At 42.0% G+C, this 19,192-nt stretch overlaps 1 protein-coding gene across 2 annotated transcripts; it reads left to right on the plus strand.

Annotated features, from left to right (window-relative positions):
• Positions 1 to 5,748: 5,748 nt before the first annotated feature.
• On the plus strand, positions 5,749 to 11,018 carry LOC119907109. 2 transcript variants are annotated; one of them, XM_038724701.1, is made up of 14 exons: positions 5,749 to 5,933; positions 6,483 to 6,797; positions 6,891 to 7,000; positions 7,118 to 7,412; positions 7,773 to 7,952; positions 8,007 to 8,195; positions 8,293 to 8,415; positions 8,509 to 8,681; positions 9,444 to 9,541; positions 9,649 to 9,797; positions 9,907 to 10,084; positions 10,169 to 10,301; positions 10,804 to 10,878; positions 10,948 to 11,018. In XM_038724701.1, the coding sequence occupies exons 1-14, from the start codon at positions 5,786 to 5,788 to the stop codon at positions 10,954 to 10,956; spliced, it is 2,175 nt and encodes a 724-aa protein (XP_038580629.1). In that variant the 5' UTR covers positions 5,749 to 5,785; the 3' UTR covers positions 10,957 to 11,018. The 2 variants fall into 2 exon arrangements, with proteins under 2 accessions (XP_038580629.1, XP_038580630.1); XM_038724702.1 differs by lacking the exon at positions 7,773 to 7,952 and having other exon boundaries at positions 5,750 to 5,933; positions 8,034 to 8,195.
• Positions 11,019 to 19,192: the final 8,174 nt, after the last annotated feature.

The following is a 19,192-nucleotide window of genomic DNA, read 5'->3' on the forward strand; positions in this document are numbered from 1 at the left end:
TGCTTTAGAGTATGACAAATACTCTGGTAAAGGCCTGCCTTTAGATTCTTTATCTTTCTGACATACCTTGTAACAAAGTAATGCTGTCAACACCCGCAAGTGCTCTAACAATGTTGTCTCTCCCTACATCGTTAAGTCTTTTGTGCCATTTTCCTGGATCGGTGTAGCTCCTGGGATCGGTGACGCTCTTACAGGTTTCCCATTCATGTCCAGCCTGTGTTCTTAGTTATGGCTCCATAGAAGTAGACGCAACAACACCATTATCAGTGCTCCCCACAGATGTTGCCGTGGGTTCAAATCCTGGTGTTGGGGATAAATGCAGACATCTTTGCTATTTTCATTAGCATCGTCCTCTTTCTCATAGGTGGTGGTGGCTCCTTCGCTAAAAATAACATTAGCTGTTACATTAGCCTCCTGGCTATCGTTAGCCGGACTGGTAGCAGCTTTCTGAGTTGACTGAAAAAAGTTGGTCAATACATTATTATTTGGGACTAAAGCCCTTGCCAGCTCCCTCTTTTTCTTCTCCTTTCTTTTCTGGCACCCCGATTTATGTGCAGGCCCTGGCATAGCAAGGAAATTCACTCCAACATTAGCTAGTCATTTTCGAAGGTCACTTGCGCTGCTGACCGCGAAGCACTGACGTTTTGATGTTGCATACAACAAAAAATTGCCTACTCATACCATTTTCAGGAGAGGGGGATTTCATTATGACACAGGCTACATTTTACTCAAGCAACATTAAATACCCACACAGACAGACCAATATCTACTCTTTTTCCCACCACCCACTGGAGCACATGCTAAGGGTCATGAGAACACTGCACCACAGAGTGGAATACATACCAACAAGCGCCCAACCCAGAGAGAAGGAACAGAACCATCTGAAGGGGGCACTTACAGCCTGTGGATACCCTAAATGGACCTTTGTGAAAATAGCCACAAGATCCAAGAATAACAAAACTACAGGGGATGAAGAAAAGAAGGTCAAACGCAACAACATTGTGATTCCATACGTGTCTGGAGTATCAGAGAAACTCAGGAGGATTTTCAACAAACATAACATCCCTGTGTTTTTTAAACCCAAGAACACACTAAGACAGATGCTGGTCCACCCCAAAGACCGCACACCCAAACACAAGAAAAGCAATCTAGTGTATGCGGTCCAATGCAGTGAGGAATGCACAGACCTGTATATTGGGGGGACTAAACAACCACTACACAAACGCATGGCTCAACACAGAAGGGCCAACTCCTCAGGTCAAGACTCTGCAGTCTACTTACATCTGAAGGACAGAGGACACTCGTTTGAGGACCACCAGGTGCACATTTTAGACAGAGAAGATGGATGGTTTGAAAGAGGTGTCAAGGGAGAAGCCGTCACTGAACAGGGGAGGGGTCTACGCCACCACTTATCCCCCGCTTACAATGCTGTCCTTTCATCGCTTCCCAGGAAACTCAACAAACGTAACCTATTGGCCTCAGGTGAAGATGCCAACGATGGTCGTTCAGTCTTGGCCACAGGTAGTCCTAACGACCGAAACGACTGTCGTTACAACAACCAGGAACACTAATGCCGCATTCAGACCAACCGCGAATTTTCGCCTTGCAACGCTTTCCTCGCGTGACTGCATTCACTGCAAGTGTTCACACACAATGCGAGAAGGCGATTTTAATGCGATAATGTGAATAAACACAACTCACCTTTACTACAACTGTATGAACCCAAAGTAAACATTTGCTGTGATTAAATAGCAATAAACAGATTAAACTGATGCATAACTACAATGTGATGCAGATTTGTTAAACATATGAATTCATGCTTTGTCAGGTCTGTCAGCGAGACAGCAGGACAACAACTTCTAAAATGTTTGTTTTCTGAATGGAGTTTGGAACTTGGTCACAGTAAAGTACAATGATAGCTGGAATAAAGTTACAGACGCATGTTTTCTGAACTCACCAGGTAGTTCAACCTCCTCGCTTTCTTTTCTCCTAGCAATGTCCAGTTTTGTCCGGTTTTTATATAATTATGAAGTCATAGTCCGACAGAGCTAACGACAATAACAACAACACTGGAACTGGATGTGCATGGAAGCTAGCTGCTGAGAAGCTCCAGTGAAGATAAATCAACATTGAAATCCCAAAAACTAAATTAAAAAGCTAATTTAATAAAAGCAGTTTACTCCGAGCTCCTCCCGCGAGTAAACGGTGTAGTTGTCAGAGCAGAATCCGACCGACTACGGGGGTCACTGTAGCCTGCTGTGAGTGCAGACTTAAGATCATTGCCCCCAAATACTGTACAAAACAAAACACAGTGCCCTTTGAAGGGGAATAAAGCAACCATTCTCTTGGCACAGTTTCGCCATTTGCCAGCCTCCTTTTAAACAGGGTTTTGGAAAAGTACCTCTTTTGGTGTTTATGTTGTCTTTCTGAGGCGGAGACATCTGCGTCTTTGTTCTGACGTTTCAGGTCCTATTTTAGCCCAGTATGTCCTCATATGCTCATCAATTTTATCACGGCATGGAGGATCCGAGCTGTAAGAAGCGGGAGGTGGTGGTGGTAACACAGCACAAGTATAGGATACTCTGTCTCAGACTCCTTACCTAGCAAACTGGTGCAAAAGATTTTGGATTAAACTCCTCTGATTGGCACCGTTGAGCCAATCAGAATTCAGCAAAAACAAGGATCAGTCCAAGTTGGGAGTAGTGAAAGTATTAGTTTGGCTCAGACTGACAGACATACAAACAGCGTTCCGCTGCTGTTGACCAGTCCGACAGCACGGTCGGACTGGTCAACCCTAACCCTTAATTTCATTATCAATAAACTCCCAGTCTTGTGCTAGCAGATCAACTTTGTGTGAACATGACTTTTTGGCTAGTTTTTGTAAATGTCTCTTCCATTCAGTCCTTAAATCTGTCAATATTCGAACCTGGTGACCTGTATATGCAACTTCCAATAATATTTTTTTTTAAAAGCTGCTACTAATAGCTGGCTAAACCACAGACATAATATAGAGATAGACGCCCTATGAATGATGGTTGTTGATGCCAAACTGTGTCTCCTCAATGTGTTCCCCAAGCAGAAAAACATCCTCCGTTCCAATCTCCTCCCGGACGATGTGTGTGACTGTCGACAACTTAAGCCTATTTCACACTACACGGTTTTTAGCCCGATTTGGCGCTCGGCGACCATCAGGCTGTGATCGCGGGTAAATCAGCGTCGCCAGTCGTTATGTGTGAACTACTCAAGGATGTATCAAAACGGCTCCCCGACACATTTCTGACACATCGCCGATGTCTGCCAGATATCTAGCATGCCAAATATCTGGATGAGTCGGCCGACTCGACATCCACATCCAACCAATGAGAGCAGGCTGCTGTGCAGAGCAGGCAGCTACTTTTTCCCCGCAAAACATGTTTCACTCCCCACTCCGTTTACATGACCCTGGACTCACTCCAAAAGTCCACTGAGTCTGTCTGCTTCGCTGCTGCCAGAGCTGATGACAGCCATTATACTAAATGTTAGCACTAATCACCAAATCAACAAAATATAAACATGTCGGCAAAATCCGGCTGGCAAAATGCTCTTATTCTGAAATGCTCCCTGTGGTAGTTGCCCGTCAAGACGATGAATGAAAGTGGGCCACAGAGAGCTTTGAAGAATGTAGTAGAAACACAAAAAGGACACACCATATTAAATACAAGTCATTAACGTGGGGCAGCTACACGCTCCGCTGCTGAAACACTTCTGAGAGGCTTCCAGTGGGCTTTGACGCCATAAATCAACCCTTGTGCAGGCTACGTCCGTCCCTCAGAATTCCCATGATGCATGAGAGGGAAGGGAGTTTTGTTAAAATGTGCTAATAAGTTCACCATTTGTTTGAAATAGAAATGTTTCTTTATTATTTATGTATATTAAAACGTGTCTCCTTAGAATATAGTATTTTTTTTGTTCGTAATTGTCATTCTTGTGGTGGTTTACCATTGAAACCACAAGTGAAGAGCTGCTGAATTTTGCTGGCACAGCAGATCTACGTGCATCAATGCATCAATTGAGCTAAACTGCACTATGCTGAACTGTCTGGCCCACAAATGGGGCCCCCTACCAGCCAGGACCCTGGGGTGGCTGTACCCATTCACTCATGCTATTTCCGCTTATGAGTGGCTCCAAATGGCTGCAAGATGGGACTTAATAAATTAACCTGCCATACTTATATCCTGGGTTCAGAGTAAATATCTGCTGCTTGAATAGGACCACTCAGTGAATTAGGTCAAAAGAAATTAAGCAAAGAACTTGTCAAACATTATCTGGCTTTCATATTGAAAACTTAATGAAAAGTGAACTGGAGAGGAAATAAAGATGATGTCCCATCCCTGTCCCTCAGATATATTCCAGTGGGTCTGTTAGAGCGAGTGCCTCAGAAGATCAATGAGAGACCTCCGTACTACATGGACAGAAACTACCTGGAGTCACTGATGGCAAAATGTCAAAATGTTGGGGACTGGGTCAGGATTAGGTGAGCAGAAAACTGTGTTAATCTGTAAGTATCATTCAAAATCAAGCAACACTAAAATGTATTGTTAAAGTGATATATTTACTTATTATAAACTCTCACTTTATCCCCTCTCCAGTGAAATGCTACTTGGACCTGTACCGAACAATTTCAACTTTTTGCCCAAACATAAGGCCAACGCCTACAAGTGAATTTCTACTTCACTACTAAAAAAACACCCAGGTTTTTCTTTTGGCTCTAGAGAATAAGATTAAAAGAAAGGAAATTATTGTTTTAAATGATAAAGACTATTGAATAGTCTGCTTATTTGACATGCGGTGCAGTAGTAAACTATATGGGTGTTTCTGTTCTTGTACTGAAATATATGCAATAAACTCTTTTGCCACCCCGAGAAATGTCTATGTCTTATTTTTCTTCTAGTTAAAGAGGCTGAAAGGTGTGATTTCCGATCCATCATCGTGGAAGATGAGCAATGCTCTGTAGCCATTTACACAAAGCTTTTCTTTTGGTGATTGAAATGATGGTTTCAAATGGTTTAATTATTTCAGTCAGTGAAATTAATCATTTAAATGTTAATGACACCCTATTAGGTACAACTATAAAGTGTAATCTATTCAACATCTTTGTGATAAAATGTATTTGTGTGATGCCTGCAATATGTTTTTTACTCAGAGCTCTTGATTCTACTTTTGAGATGGAGAGAAGATGGTTTCGTATTGTATTTAATCTATTTTAATGATTTTTTAAACAATGACATGTACATACATGAGGAAGACAATGACAGAGACACCTCTCAATATAATGCAGCACCCAAAGGAAAACCCTGTGTTAATTAAATGTGTAACAAGCAATATACATGGTGTTATTTAAAAAAATAAAAAATAATTGAACATGCTTGCATTATTCAAAATGTATGTCTGAAAGACAAAATCCAGTTATACTTGAGAAAAGATTTCAAAATTTCAAAAAGTGTCCAATAAAGTATTTGCACTGACTGTGTGCCTGTAACTTGTAAGATAATGTCATACATTTACATAATTAAATGTTGGTCAATTGATTTATTTTAAAAGATCTGGAACATCTTAGAAACATGCCTTTCCTTTAGTAAAAAGGCGGTTTTCATTCCCAAACCTGTAACTTTAGTTGAGTAAGCGAGTGCCAATCAGTGGTCACCAGGTGCACTCAATTAACTTCAAACCACCATTTGCAGTATTTCAAGGGGCTGCATGTTTGTCTAGGTTTTCAGCAGCTACAGGAAAGCTTTCACATTGATTCATGGCTGGTGTTAGAGTTGAGCTGCTGGTAGTCCTGACTGCGGCTCTGCTGGTTTCAGTAGAGGGATGGGCGCGGATCAAGAAAGTTCAGCGTACTAATGTTTATGAGAGCCGCCAGCAGTCTGAACCACAAAGTGTTACCTTGCCAGGTAAACAACCACCAATGACACAGCACTGATAATGAGCGTGTGGTCACTGAAAGCACTGTGTGAATCGCTCTTGGACTGACTGAGTCTTGGGACGCTTGCTTGCTTCTAGAAATACATGACCATAAAAAAAAATGTCCAGATGGTGCGTTCCACCGTATGAGAGGTTGAAAGAAAATTATTGCATGTACTAAACATTAACTGAGGTATTAAAAGCAACGGTACAAGCCACGCAAGGTCTAAAAAAACTGCCGGTCAGCTGCACCACTAGGCTGCAGCACACACTTTTATGCCTTTTGGACCTGCAAGGACATGAGCATTAACAAATCACGCAAAAATATCTAAATTTACAAACAAATCAATATAAACTATCAAATTGGTTCCTAAAATGATCCTCCTTTTTAAATGTTAACATTTACTATTCTCCTGTAATGCTATATAGTCTGCTACTGCCTGTTTGAAACAAAGATGTGGTGTGTGTGTGTGGTTTTTTTTTTTTTTTTTTGACAGCAGTCATCTGACATTGGTAACAATTACCTCTCTCCCCTCCAGATGACAGCAGGGAGGACGATGATGGTGAAGATGCAGTTCTTGAGGATTCATTACTTCAAGTTGAAGGTGCCACCACCAGTGGAAACTTCTACAATTTTGCTAACCATGGAGACCAGATTGACGCAGTAGATTCTAGTCCAAGAACATGGCGCAGAGGTACTGATGGTGGGTTCCAGATGGAATTTGATAATATCCCTTCAAGGAGCCACACCAGCAGTACCAGTCAGCGTCGGACTGGGATAGATGTGGTTTGCAGTGACGTTGGCTTCCAAATTACTCTGCCGACAGGTTCATTAAGTGAGGTTAAAGTTGTGGGTATGTACTTGACTTTTCTGCCTATTGAAACTCAAGTCTTTATTTTGCTGAATGCATGTTGTGAACTTACTAGGCTTTCACTTTGTTCATTAGGCTCAAAGGACCTGCTGTCTGTTATGGATGCTCCAGAGTCTTGTGGTTATGAAGTGAACCCTCTGACTAACACCTTGGCTGTACCCTTCACCGGGTGCTATGTGAAACGGGTAGGTTTCTGTAAATGTACTGTAAAGTAACTGCCTTGGCTCTGTAGTCTTTACAAAGTTCTTGTGTAGTTTTGCATGTCTTGAATTGAGTTAATTTCTCTTTGTGAATTGTTACAGAATGACCGCTACAGCCTGCAGTTGTTGTATGTCAATGAGTTTGATCAGACACAAGTTGCTACTGCATCTTGTGAGAGGAGTCTGAAGTTGGACCCAGGTATGCTCCCTCGCTCCAGTGGCCCATCCAGTCCCACATTAAAGTACATTGACCCAATCTCAGTGCGGCCGCAACGGCCTACATGTACACAACGGCCCCAACTGCCGGGTTCCCCGCAAGGGCCCCAACTGCCCGGATGGCCCCAACTGCCGGGTTCCCCGCAAGGGCCCCAACTGCCCGGATGGCCCCAACTGCCGGGTTCCCCGCAAGGGCCCCAACTGCCCGGATGGCCCCAACTGCCGGGTTCCCCGCAAGGGCCCCAACTGCCCGGATGGCCCCAACTGCCGGGTTCCCCGCAAGGGCCCCAACTGCCCGGCCGGCCCCAACTGCCGGGTTCCCCGCAAGGGCCCCAACTGCCGGGCCCCCCCCAACTTCCGGGTTCCCCGCAAGGGCCCCAACTTCCGGCCCCCCCCCAACTTCCGGGTTCCCCGCAAGGGCCCCAACTTCCGGCCCCCCCCCAACTTCCGGGTTCCCCGCAAGGGCCCCAACTTCCGGCCCCCCCCCAACTTCCGGGTTCCCCGCAAGGGCCCCAACTTCCGGCCCCCCCCCAACTGCCGGGTTCCCCGCAAGGGCCCCAACTTCCGGGTTCCCCGCAACTGCCGGGTTCCCCGCAAGGGCCCCAACTTCCGGGTTCCCCGCAACTTCCGGGTTCCCCGCAACTTCCGGGTTCCCCGCAACTTCCGGGTTCCCCGCAACTTCCGGGTTCCCCGCAACTGCCGGGTTCCCCGCAACTGCCGGGTTCCCCGCAACTGCCGGGTTCCCCGCAACTGCCCGGTTCCCCGCAACTGCCGGGTTCCCCGCAAGGGCCCCAACTGCCGGGTTCCCCGCAAGGGCCCCAACTGCCCGGATGGCCCCAACTTCCGGGTTCCCCCCAAGGGCCCCAACGGCCGCCATGTCGCCAACGGCCCGGATTGCCCCAAGGTCCCCAACGGCCGCCATGTCGCCAAGGGCCAGCACCGCCAACACTGCCAAACTCACATGGTGAGTACAAACTGCGTTCAGCAAATGTGTTGAATGGTAACCATTTCACACAACTTAGATTTTTGATGTCAAAATGTTTTTGTCGTTGCCCTATTAGGTTGTGGCATCCCCACAGGGGAGCAGGTGACTTGTGGCCAGTCAGGAATATCGTCCTCAAACTGTAAAATGATGGGATGCTGTGTGGATTCTTCTACATCTGCCTGCTACTACCCAATGGATGGTGAGGCTTCTGTTTAGGGAGAAGTGTTTTAAAAAACATTCAAATAGGAAATGTCTGTATTTCAAGTGACCCCCACCCCCTCTCTCTCTTTAGAGTGCACTGTCGATCAACACTTTGTGTTCGCCATTCGTGCCAACTCTGCATCCATCCCTGTGGACCCCACCAAGCTTGTTATTACTGGGAGTACAAACTGTAAACCAGTCATTGCCAACGACAAAGTTGCCATCTTTAAGTTCAACGTTACAGAATGTGGAGTTCGCGCTTATGTAAGTCCTCCCCTTTGTTACTTTTTAGTAAGTTGGAAAATGCATACAACTTGACTACCATAAATATTCATTTGAAAGCTTAGTCCTAGTTAAGCTATATTCACACTGCAGGCTTTAATGCTCAAGTCCAGTTTATTGCCCACATCTGATTGAGATTGACTGAAAGATCCTTGAAGGGGAGATGGTGGTGGTATTTATGCCGAGTCATGGCTTACTATCCTTTCAAACACGGTTTATTCTATCCAACATTTTCACTTGATCTTGTTACGTTAACAATCTCAGGCTAAAAAAAGCAACCTAAAAGTTAGTTTTTTATTTAATTTTATGCAACGGGGTTGCTACCTACACTGTGAACAGTTGACCTGCATTTTAGGAGTCGTATTACGGTTTAACAATTTCCAGCTGATTTGCTAAAGACAGCAGAACAGCAAGAACGTCCTGTTCTTTGATCGGCAGAGCTAATCGGAGCAGGGTGGGTCATGGCTTCGCCGTAGTAGGATTCAGTGATGGGATTAGGGCTCTTTAGTTGAAATAAACAACTTGTTGAGCAAGAGTTTTGTGTGAAGGGAAGTAAAAGGCATCTTCTACATGTCTTTCCTCTAAAAGATGAATTCATAGGGTTTTAAAGGTATTTTATAAATACATTTTCACTTAATATGCTGGGAGTCTTGGAGGGTGTGCTTCAGGCGGTACATCATGCATGCTGTGTAATCTGCTGGGAAACTGGAAGCCAACAGCTGAGAAGTTGACGTTTCTTGACAGGAAGTTGGTGAGATGATTATCTACCTGGCTGAAGTGCAGACTGTCGTCCAATCTCTAACCCTCCAGTATGGCGTAATTACAACACGTGATCCGCTCAGGTTAGTGGGTTACACAATACACTTTGACTCTGTGGGCACAATTCTTCCACTCTGTTGCTTTTTGTGTGTAGTGCTAAGCTTAAATGTTAACCCGTGTATTTGCATAGGTTCATGGTTGAGTGTCGCTATAGCAAAGCAGGCGTTGCTCTGCAGTCACTAGCCAGCGCTGGCTACATGGTGAAGACCCCGAGTTCCAGCTTGCCATCAGAGCTCCTCTCTAATGGCTTATATGCTGTTGACTTGAGAATTGCTAAAGGTCGGGTATTTATGCCTTATTTTCTAAACCAATTGCAAAAAGTACAATCTTGATCAATTCTGCTTGAGTAGGACTGCACACGAGTCTACCCTTTGTCTAACCCCAACAGATCAGACATATTCAAGCTACTTGCCCACAAACAATCGGCCCCTGCGACTGCTGCTTGGCAATCCAGTCTATCTTGAGCTGCGCCTGATATCTCCAAAACCAGATGCGGTAATCCTCGTCAACTACTGTGTAGCTTACCCTCGCTCTGCAAGGAATGCTCTGGTGCTTATTTATGAAGGGTAAGCATGAATGAACTCCCTGTGGAATAAAACAAATCCTCCTCGCCCTCTGTCTACCTAACCATGAGTTATGTTTGTCTCCAGGTGTCCCAACCTTTATGGTCCAAATATGTCCATCCTTAAGATCTGTGACTCCTCAAATCGTCACCAGAGGCGGTTTGTGGTTGAAGCCTTCCAGTTTATGGTTCAAAAGACAAATGACTATCTTGATGAAGAAGTGAGTATTCAGGAAGCCATTATGGGCCTAAATAGTCAAAGCTATGCTGTGTACAACCGGTGCAGACTGAGATGTTCCTTGACACAGTAATGTGGTGACTTGTTCATTAAGGGGTCCTTTTTTAAAATGGAACAGTAACCTGTTGACTAAATGTATCCTATCCTGCTGTTTTGATTGCAAAGCTCCTTGAATTGCATTCACTGGATTTTTGTACTTTGAAGGCAAAGTCCCTGTTTCCCAGACTTGTGTATTAATGGCTGCCAAAATATATTTGACCCCTTTTTAACATTTTAAATTATCAGTCTGAGAATGAGGCCATCCACAACTGACAACACCTGGCTGTTACTGCTGTCATTTAGTACAATGTTGGTTTTGATGGGGCTACATGCAGCTTGTGTTGTGAGAATGCATGTGCCACAGTGCTGTCATTCTGTGGAAAACACGGTTATGGCATGTAAACTTTTCTGACATGGTGAATGTCGTCCCCCCCCCCCCCCTGTAGATCTATTTCATGTGCTCTACAGAAGTGTGTTTTGAAGCAGATGGGCCATGTGAACAACAATGCTTTGATGGAAAGGTGAGTCTGTAAAATATGCAAATGTGCTACCAGCGCAGTTTGAAGTCTAATCAATTTCTCTTCTTCTAGGCACCATAAGGATGCTGCAGAAGACTTATGAAGATAAAGGGGAAATAAACTAACCATCTTATAACTCCGTATACCGGGTCTTGCAGTTGTGTGGGTTTTTTTTCCGTGTTAAAATGTAGACTTGTAAGTCTGTAAATGACTGAGTGGGATGAAACCACATTTCCCTTGTGAAATAGTGACACTGTTCATACAAGGACACTATTGGTAGAGTGATCTTCAGTGTTTTGAGCAGAGGAATCTCTACACTGTATATTTTTGAAAAGGGGGTGGCGGGGATGAGAATGCAAATCTCCATAGAGGCTCAAGACTCCTCAGAATAATGTAGTAGTTACTACATCCTCAAACTGAGAAGGACTTGGGTGATTTATGGGTGTAGAGCTGAAAATGGATTTTGGGTAATGAATTGCCACATGACAAATACAACATGAGGACCGATATCAAGTTATTAGTGGCTGGACACTGTTGACCAGAGATTACACAAAACTTGGGGGGGTTTGTCACGGTCCAGCGAATTTCATGTGGAAGTAAGGGAATGTGTGAGCAGATGATGGCAAGGCAGAAGAACAAAAGCCACATGTTTAATAATGGATTTTGTGGAGCAGCTCTATGTACAGCAGGACCGTGACAACAGCTGCTCTAGTGAGATGTCAAAATTGCATCAATTCTGACCTGAGTGTCCAGACTAAAGTCTCATTTAAAAAGACAAATCTGAACTCTAGAAGATCAGATGTGAGCCTTGGGCTACATTCAGACTGCAGGCCAAAGTGTCTGTGGATGGGGGTTTGTGTTTTTTTTTTTTTTTTTTTTTTTTTTTTTTTTTGCTCACATGTGACTCTAACAACAGGCCAAGTCACATGGGATCTGATGAAGAGTCGGAACACAAAACAAAGTTGTGAGCGCTTGTCATAATTTGGGAGAGACCCGTGAGGACAATGAAATACGGAGTCTCTCGTGAAAATTGGGAGGGTTGGCAAGTAGGCGCTAACTGGAGCTAGCCTCTGTTATGAAAAGCCACATAGGTCAAAACCAAATACTTCGCTTGTGCATAGTCGATAATATATATGCGCGAAGTGAGTATGTATGTGTAAGGTTAAGAATTAATAAATGTGCAAACTGTATGAATGTATTTGCAAGGATCTGTAGTACAGGGGATAATGCTCTTGCCTTTGGTGTGAGGAAACCTGGGATCAATTTCCACTCAATGTATCTGTCATTACAGCAGGTCTGGGTATTATGGGGACATGAAAGCCGCCTTTTAATTTTTGGGAGGGATAAAATTGACTGCTAAATGTACATGGAAAAGGTTCTGCCCGTTTGATAAGTAGGTGAAACTATGTTAGCTTTCTAACTATGATTCTTATCTGTGCGCCAAATTATTAATGTTCATTGTCTTTATATTTTCAGGTGAATGTAACCTAAGCTGTACCCTTATATGGAGACCTAAATTATATTAACAGGTCGTGCTGTCTGTCAGCCTCTCAGCTCCACTGGAGCCGCTGCTGAGTTTGTAAACCCTGAAAAGAGGGAAAATAGAGCATTTTCAGTTCTAGAAAAAGCAACTTTAATTTATGTGACAGCCCACTGTAGTGAGGGAGGAGAATCTGCCACTCAGACTGGGAGCTGATCAAATAAAAGCATCCGCTAAAACAGTAAATGCCAATGTAATGTGTTGACAGCAAAATAAAGTAATTATTTACTTTTATCTATTTTATTTGCAATTTTCAGCTTCATGGTGTACACATACAAGGAATGTTACTTTTTTTGTTGGATATCATGATGTATTATTTAAATTCTTTATTGTTAAATGTGTGTTGAATATAAACTCCTCAGGAATTTCACCATTCAATGTGAATTTATCTGAGAATATTCTTAAAGAAGGAAATCTATTTAGTGATTGGTCCTTGGCAACATCGTCATCCAAAATCTTGTTTGCGGCGCAGCAAATTGTCATAAATCAGCACTGACACTTAAGATTTAGTCCTACACTTAACTCAAATTAGGACTATGATGCTTGATAACTAACTTTTAAGCACAGCTTTGAGCCAAGAATTTTTTTTACACTTAAGTCAGTTCTTAGCAGTGTTCTTATGAGTAATTCTGAGAAGCTTGATAAATATGGGCCCTGGTGCTGGCAAGTCAAGGCGGACATGGGCAGAAACTACCTGGAGTCACTGATGGGCAGTTGCAAAACTGGAGATTTGGTCAGGATTAGGGGAGCAGAAAACTGTCTTAATCTGCAAGAAGTATCATTCAAAATCTAGCAACACTAAGATTAATTATTAAATTGATGTATTTACTTCTCATTACCTCTAACTGTGTCCCCTCTCCAATGAAATGCTATTTTGACCTGTACAGAAAGAATTCAAAACTTAAAAAAGAACATCCAGGTTTTTTAAATAAAGGAAATATATTGTTTTAAATGATAAAGAGTATTGAATAGTCTGCTTTTTTGACCTGTCGTGCAGTAGTAGAATAAAGGTCTTTGCTACTTATGACCTGGCTCAAGTGGCCCCAACAAAAGGGACACACCGCAGCAAACATTTAACAAAATATGTTTATTTAACCCAAAATAAGTCCAATTAAAAATTGTGTCAAATTTATTAAAGTATGGGGAATGGACATCAGTGGTTTCAGTAGTGTCAGAACAGGATGATAGATGGGTGTGTGTGAGGGTGTTGTAATATGTAAAAAAACAAGATAAATACAATCAAAACAGTATTTGCAGAAACCAAAAGGTGGAGAATGTGGAAAGAAAAAGAGAGGAGTCAGTTAGCAGGGAGGTCTGTAACCTCAGCCCAGAGTGTTTTTGATTCCACTTTTGGAGATGGAGAGTAGATTGTTTCATAATGGTATTTATTCTATTTAATGTTTGTTTATAATGACATTTACATACTGTACATGAGGATGACAGAATATGACACCTCCAAATATAATGCAGCACCTGAAGAAAAACCCAGTGTTGATTAAATGTGTAGCAGGCAATATCCATGGTGTTATTTTTTTAAACAAAACATGCCTGCAACAACTTAATGAAAAGTTGGAAATGTATAAATTTACATATTTGTTTATTGTTCAAAAATGTATTTATCTGTAAAATATATTCCAGTTATACTTACGAAAAAGTTTCAAGTTTTCAGAAAGTGTCCAATAAAGTATTTGCACTGTATATCATTCAAGTCTAACATGTATCTTATGTGGCCATAAGATAGACAACAAAATTGATGTCCAAGACAATAAATGTCATACATTTACATAATTAAATGTTGGACTTTATTTGAAAAATACCTAAGACTCACATGCCTGAGACTTTAGTTGAGTAGTGAGTGCCAATCAAACCACTGCATGCAGCATTGCAAGAGGCTGCGTCATCTGGTGTTCAGCAGCTACAGGAGGGCCTTCACATGGATCCATGGCTGGGATCAGAGTTGAGCTGTGGGTGGTCCTGACTGGTACTCATAAGGGGGATAAACAAAACTCAGCTCACTAACTTTTACAGGAGCAGTGTTTACTTTCCAGGTAAAGGACCACCAATGGCACAACACTGCAATAAGGAGTGTAGGTATAGTAGGTTAGTAGGTATTAATAGGTTCTTGCAAAAGATTGGGCTTGCATGTGCCTTTAATGCATGCAGTTGGAATAAACTCATTCAAAGTGACTTAACATGAGTTTTAAATTATTATTTTTTTAAAAGCTCAAATGGATGATTATTTCCAGACTATCAAGCATAGATGACCTGAGATGTTTGTGTTTCAGTCCACTCTAGCAACTACTTATTAATAAAGACTTTTGAAGAAACTATTTGGCTGGGCTGTCTACATCGATTTGACAGGAAATGGCTCAATTTTTTTGACTGCGGTAATCTGTGACTTTGGTAACAATTACCTCTCTCCCCTCCAGATGACAGCAGGGAGGACGACAGCGGTGAAGATACAGATTCTGAGGATTCATTACCTCTAATTGAAGGTCAGGCCACCAGTGAAAACTTCAACCATTTAGCTAATCAAGATAATACATTGTGATATGGCCCTACACTTTAATAAATGAAAGATTAAAAAAAGGTTTATCTTAATATGAGCGCCATCAATGTGTGGAGCTCTGAAGCTGAAGTGCCATAATTGTTTCCATGACTATTCGGCTTATTGATGGTTGTGATGGGCCATAATCATCAGCATTGCTGCGTTTGTCCTGTGGCAAATAAACAAAAGCGTCATCATCACCTTCAGTTTAGCTGAAAACGCATTACTGTGTAAAGTCAGTGGTGAGATGGTGTCCCTCACCAACTCGCTGACAAAGTTTATGCCTGCGCTGTTCCGACCCCATCTTATCAACTGCGTGTTGTCAAATAATTTCAGAAACATTTTTCCTTTCCTGAAATAATGGCAACTCCTACTGACTTGAGAGACCTCTCGAGCTGTCTTAAATAACTGGGGGAGTAAGAGTGATTCTTAGCTTTAATAAATTTGATAACTTGCTTTTATTCTTAAATTTAAAAGTAGGAGTAAATTTCATGAATTCTCAGCACTTAAGACTAAAATGGCACTTTGAGAAGCTTGATAAATACTGGCCCAGATTGACGCAGTGGATTCTGATCTAAGAAACTGGGCCAGGGATTGCGATAGTGGTTTCCAGAGGGAATTTGAAAATATCCTTCCAAGGAGCTGGACTAGCAGTAGATAGATGTGGTATGCAGTGACGTTAGCTTCCAAATTACTCTGCCGACAGGTTCATTAAGTGAGGTTAAAGTTGTGGGTATGTACTTGACTTTTCTGCCTATTTAAACTCAAGTCTTTATTTTGCTGAATGCATGTTGTGAACTTACTAGGCTTTCACTTCTTTCAGGCTCAAAGGACCTGCTGTGTGTTATGGATGCTCCAGAGTCTTGTGGTTATGAAGTGAACCCTTTGACTAACACCTTGGCTGTACCCTTCACCGGGTGATATGTGAAACGGGTAGGTTTCTGTAAATGTACGGTGAAGTAATTGCCTTGGCTCTGTAATGTTTGACATTATTATACTTAATTATTTAAAATGATCAGGACATTTTTATTTTGCTTATCTGGAAGTCATTTCATTTCTCAAAGTTCTTTGTGAATTAGTACAGAGTGACCGCTACAGTCTGCAGGTGTCGTACGTCAACAAGTTTGATCAGACAAGTTGCTACTGCATCTTGTGAGAGAGGTCTGAAGTTTGACCCAGGCGTGTTCCCTCGTTCCAGTGGCCAATCCAATTCCACATTAAAGTGCATTAACCCAATCACAGCATCCCCAGTACTGGCAGCACCGTCAAAGGCACAAAGTGAGTATAAACTGCATGCAGCAAATGCACTGAAAAGAAATGTTTAACAGTATTTAATAAATCACTATGCAGGATTTAGATTTTTTTTTTTTGGGATGGCAGCTGACATGTCTCTGTGTTAACTGGTATTTCGTGTAACTTTACTGGCAGAGAGCCTGCTCACCATTACAATTAAAGGTCAGATTTGTAGAAGTAGGTCTAAACTTAAATCATGACTCAGCCAAACAGTACTTGAAACGTTTTTAAGTGCAAATTCCAGAATTTAATTCACGCCAAGGTATATATCTTAACAGAAGTGTTTGTGTGTGTCTTCAACTTCACAGGTATGCACCTGTGAAGTTGTGTGTATTCATACAAATAAATATACAGTATTTTCCTGACTGTATTGGACCATTTTTAACAATTTGGTTCAGAGATTATTTTATGGGAGTAAGTGCTGCTCATGTCTGATTGGTTTAAAAACCTGTGCTTCCTACAACTTAGTAAATTAACAGATCCCTTAGACCAGCAGAGTCAATTGTAAAGAAACGGAAATTTTAAAATGTCATTCTTCGATTAGGTTGTGGCATCCCCACAGGGGAGCAGGTGACTTTTGGCCAGTCAGAAATATTGTCCTCAGACTGTGAGAAGATGGGATGCTGTGTGGGTTCTTCTACATCTGCCTGCTACTACCCAATGGATGGTGAGACTTCTGTTTAGGGAGACGTGGTTTAAAAAACGTTCAAATAGGATATTTCTGTATTTGTATTTCAAGTGACTGACCCTTGAGTATGGCATAATTACAAGAAGTGATCTACTCAGGTGACTCTGTGGGCACAATTCTACCACCCTGTTTATCGAAACGGCCTATTGGGGATTCTAGTAATGGGAAAATCTGCGGTAGATTTGCACTTTGCATTGCTTGTTTTCCAAGTATCTACATGCATGTACATGCATGCTAAGCTTAAACGTTAACTCATGTATCTATATAGGTTTATGGTTGAGTGCCACTACAGCAAAATGGGTAGTGGTTCACAGTCACTAGCCAGCGTTGGCTACATGGTGAAGACCCCGAGTTCCAGTTCCTTATATGCTGTTGACTTGAGAATTGTCTAATATATTACTTATTAATGCCTTATTTTCCAAACCAAATGCCAATGTACAATCTTGATAATTTCTGCTGGAGTAGGATTGCACACGAGTAGCTATCAAATATTGACTTTTTGTCAAATTCATTGAAGGTTTGCTCTTTGTCTGTCAAACCCCAACAGATCATACATATTCAAGCTACTTGCCCACAAACAATGGGCCCTTGCGACTGCTCCTTGGCAATCCAGTCTATCTTAAACTGCGCCTGATATCTCCAAAACCAGATGTGGTAATCCTCGTCGACTACTGTGTAGCTTACCCTCGCTCTGCAAGGAATGCTCTGGTGCTTATTTATGAAGGGTAAGTATGACTGAACTCCATGTGGAATAAACCACATCCTCCTCAGCCCCTGTCCACCTAACCATGAGTTATGTTTGTCTCTAGGTGTCCCAACCTTTATTCTCCAAATGTGTTCATCCTAAAAATCTGTGACTCCACAAATTGTCACAAATACCTTGCTGAAGAAGTGAGTATTCAGGAAGCCATTATGGGTCTGAAGTATTTGCTCCAATTGAACTGCCTTCACCTGAGATTTTGTATTGTAGAGGCAAGTGTTTCCCACACATAGACTTAACTTAAATATTAACAACTGCATTTAATTATTATTTTTTTTACCTGTCCGAGGCTGTGACAGCTTTCAACGATCATTCTGTGGAAAACACTGTTATATGATGTATAAACTTATTTTTTGACATGGTGAATGTCTTTTCCCCCCTTTAGATCTATTTTATATGCTCTACAGAAGTGTATTTAGCAGCAGATAGGCCATGTGAACAACGGTGCTTTCATGAGTCTCAAGGTGAGTCTCAAAACCTTGCATATGTGTTACCAGCTTGTTTTTTTTTAAATGTCTAATCAAATTCTTTGCTTCTAAAGCACCATAAGGATGCTGCTGAAGACTTGTGAAGAGAAGGGGAAAAAAAATAAATGGACCATTTTATACAGAATACCAGGTCTTGTGATTTCTGCTATGATTTAACCCCCCCCCCCCCCCCCCCCCCACACACACACACACACACACACACACACACATACACACACACACACTCTCCTTTGGTATCTGCAAATTGGATTACTATTAAGTGGGATAAAACCAGCTTTGCCTAGTGAAACATACAAGGACACTGTTGGTAGAGTAATCTTCAGTATTTGATCAACATTTGAGATGAGTGGGGAATGGAAATGCAAATATCCAAATAGGATCAATAAAAACTCCTCTGAATAATGCAGTAGTTCAACAACACCACAAACTACATCAAATTAATGGCAGTTAATTTGTCAAGTGCAGAATACACCTACCAACTCGCTGTGGAACGAATTGTCTGAAATGTATTCAGATTCTTGATTACTCCGACGACTAAATGAAGATTTTCATCTGCCCATGCTGGAGAGAAGGCGGTGTGTCTCACGTGTATTTTGAGGAGTGTCAGAAAACAGACAACTACTGGGATCTTGGTGTATGGGTGGAGCTGAAAGTGATTTGATTATTAATTGCCTAAAAGGCGTATGTGGCATTAACATGACAAGGAAAAATATATAGAGCACGAGGGCTGATATATCTTAAGCTCTAGTGGCGACAAAGAAGGTAATCATGAGAAAATGGTGCAAAGAGACATAAGCCTAAAAGAAAATACATTAGTAGTTAGAGGTATAAGTTAGAGGGATATGAGAGTATGCTGCATGCTTGGATTTATATTTGACAATGCTCTGTCCATGCAAAATACAGTTCTATCAAAATAAAATGCATTGGAACATTGAAATGTATTGTTTAATTTCTTCCTTTCCACCCGTTTATCAATCATCTGTAAAGCGCTTTAAATTAT

Source organism: Micropterus salmoides, unplaced genomic scaffold (genome assembly GCF_014851395.1).
Source record: "Micropterus salmoides isolate LMB-PRFRI ecotype aquatic unplaced genomic scaffold, ASM1485139v1 Ms_hic_scaffold_17, whole genome shotgun sequence".
NCBI lineage: Eukaryota > Metazoa > Chordata > Actinopteri > Centrarchiformes > Centrarchidae > Micropterus > Micropterus salmoides.